The 2,804-nt window shown below is 39.3% G+C and overlaps 1 protein-coding gene across 1 annotated transcript in view; it reads right to left on the bottom strand.

Moving 5' to 3' along the window:
• nfic (nuclear factor I/C) overlaps window positions 1–2,804 on the bottom strand; it is a 44,865-nt gene that overhangs the window by 19,148 nt on the left and 22,913 nt on the right. Inside the window, exon 5 of the mRNA XM_015020063.1 lies at window positions 2,723–2,797. Within this exon, the coding sequence (XP_014875549.1) occupies window positions 2,723–2,797 (75 nt within the window). The remainder of the gene's footprint in view (window positions 1–2,722; window positions 2,798–2,804) is intronic.

Genomic DNA, 2,804 nt, shown 5'->3' with positions numbered 1-2,804 from the left:
AATGAGCATGAGAGAGTGATCTTGATTATTTGGGTTGATGACCTTATTATTGCAGCTAGTAATGATCAAATACTCAAAAGTGTGAAGAAAATGTTGGCTGCTAAGTTTAAAATTAAAGACCTTGGAAAACTTAAATATTTTCTAGGAAATTATTTGACACAGAACCATGGTCAAGTAAAAATGAACCAGAAAAGATACATCATGAAAATCTTGGAGAGGTTTGACATGACTACTGCAAACCAAGATCAACCCCATGTGAAAATAAACTGAAGTTTGATAGTGAAGGTCAACCTCTGATCATAAAAAGTATTGTGAAGTAGTGGGGAGTTTGATCTATGTAACGATGAGCACTAGGCCAGACTTAAGTTTTATTGTGAGAAAGTTGTCTCAATACTTGTCTGAGCCAAAAGAAAACAACATTGGGTTGCAGCAAAGCATGAATTGAGGTATCTGAAAAGTACACTAAATCAGGAATTACGCTTCAGGAAAAATGATCTAAATCTTAAATTTGTGGCATACTGTGATGCAGACTGGGCAGGAGACCAGAAGGACAGTCAAAGTATGACTGGTTACTGTTTTAGTCTATCTGAAACTGTGGACCCATTATTTCCTGGAAGTCTAAAAAGTAATCCACAGTTTCTTTATCTACATGTGAAGCTGAATATATTGATTTGGCTGCTGCAGCACAGGAAAGTATTTATCTTGTGAATCTAATGAATGGAATGGACTTTGGATGTGAATATGCACCTGTGACCATTTTTGAGGACAATCAAGGTGCAATTGCTCTTTCTAAAAGTCCGGTCTATTGCCAAAGATGCAAACACATTGACATTCGATATCACTTTATTCGATCAGCATTCAGTGATGGAAAAATAACTCTTTCTTACTGTCCAACAACAGAAATGGTGGCTGATATTTTAACAAAGCCTGTAACTAAAATGAGAATGGACAAATTTGCATCTTTTGTTTTTGGAATGTAAATGGAAAAAAAAAGAGAAATGTAAATGTCAACATAAGAACAAGTGGGATTGTTGAATCTTATTGCTGATGTTCTTGTTGACTTCCTGTTGTGGGAGGAGATTTACACAATTTACACAGGTGGGCGCAATCTGCTAATAAAAGGCCCCAGGTTGCTCTGGTGAGCACTGCACTCAGGCCAAACAAAACTGAAGGCTGTGTTGTTTTTCCTTCGTCACTAGTCGGCATTTCCAGCCCTTTAAAGATGGCAGCGTCAACAGTCCATAACAAACACCATGTTCCGGTATAAGGGTGTCCATATGTGCACTTGGCACCAGGACACCCTGGGTCACAGATTAAGACGGAGCTTTAACTCCCATCTCCAGGAGAGCTTTGAACATGTTCTGGGGGAAGTGGAGGACATTGAGGCTGAGCGGACCATGTTATGTGCCTCTACAGTGGCTTGTTGGAGCTGGGGCTGCAAGGTTGTCAATGCCAGTTGAGGAGCCAGTTGAGGTGGCTTGAGCATCTAATTAGGATGCCTCAGTGGTGAGGTGTTCCAGGCATGTCCCACTGAAAAGAGACCAAGGGAGAGACCCAGGCTATGCTGGAGGAACTATGTTTCTCAGCTGGCCTGGGAATGCCTTGGGATTCTCCCAGAGGAGTTGGACCAAGTGGCTGGGGAGAGGGAAGTCTGGGCATGGATGGATGGATGGATGGATACAAGATTTAAAATATTCATGTATTCATTTCTAAACAATAACTTAAAAAAATTAACAAAGAAAAGAAATATACTGTTGTAAATTATTATTACAACCCCTACAAATCTCTCCCCTTTTCTTCATTACAATTCTTGCTGTCCACCCATGTAGTGAGAGTCAATAAAAGCCTAATTTCACATTTGGCTCAAAGAGGTTTCAGTAAATATTTCAGGTAGTTATATCAGAGGTCGCACTAGAATCTTTTATTGTCTGTTTGACTGAACACATCAAACATATTCCATCATATTTTATTTTTATCCATCAATTTTTAATTTTGCAATTAATTTTTATGTGGTTTAATTAATAATGAACAAGCTGAACAGACAATTCAGATCCCATCACATATTAATCAAGTAGATGAACATATCTAACTTTTTCTCTGCAGTGATAAAAACCACTGACAGAAGAATGAAATGAATCATCTCCACTTAAGTTACAGTATGAGCGCTTTACCTGTTGGTTCTGATTTTCCAACTCCAGTGTTAGACACGTAGTACGCACTTGACGTGTGTCAAATGCTCAAAATGCTCAGAACGCTTCAAATCGTGCAGTGCTAGATGAGCGAAGCACACTGCGACACACCCTCAATACGCCTCCAGATAGACTTTGAATGTAAAGCAGACATGCCTGATTGCTCAAAACGCGTTTGGTGAGAACACATCATAACTCTTCATCGTGCTGTCAGCTCCCAGTCAGCAGGATTAATTTACTTCACTGTCCATGTCAGAGATGGTATTCAGAAGTTATGTTTTTGTATTGCTTCTTTTATTTACCTCCACAAAGTGTGTAAAATTGAAAGTATCCGACACGTCTCAACCAGTAGTGAGGGGTGACAAAATGACAGATGAGCTTCAGTTTTTTCCGTTGATTTAAAAAAAATACCGGTCAAATACAAAAAAATATTCTGTTAATGCGACACCAAATCTACAGTGTGTTTTCACACACAAATATTGCTGTAGCAAACAAGCTATATGGAGGGAATTTTTCTTAAGGAGATTCGTTACCTATAGTTGCTGTCCGACTGTCCTCCTGATCAGAGCTAACTCCAGTACGACTGGGACTGTTACTCTGCTCTGCCTCTGAAAA

The sequence above is a fragment of the Poecilia latipinna genome, unplaced genomic scaffold (assembly GCF_001443285.1).
Source record: "Poecilia latipinna isolate Pla-1442-1.1 unplaced genomic scaffold, P_latipinna-1.0 Scaffold2528, whole genome shotgun sequence".
Taxonomy (NCBI): domain Eukaryota; kingdom Metazoa; phylum Chordata; class Actinopteri; order Cyprinodontiformes; family Poeciliidae; genus Poecilia; species Poecilia latipinna.
This window is presented reverse-complemented; position numbering and strand designations above follow the sequence as displayed.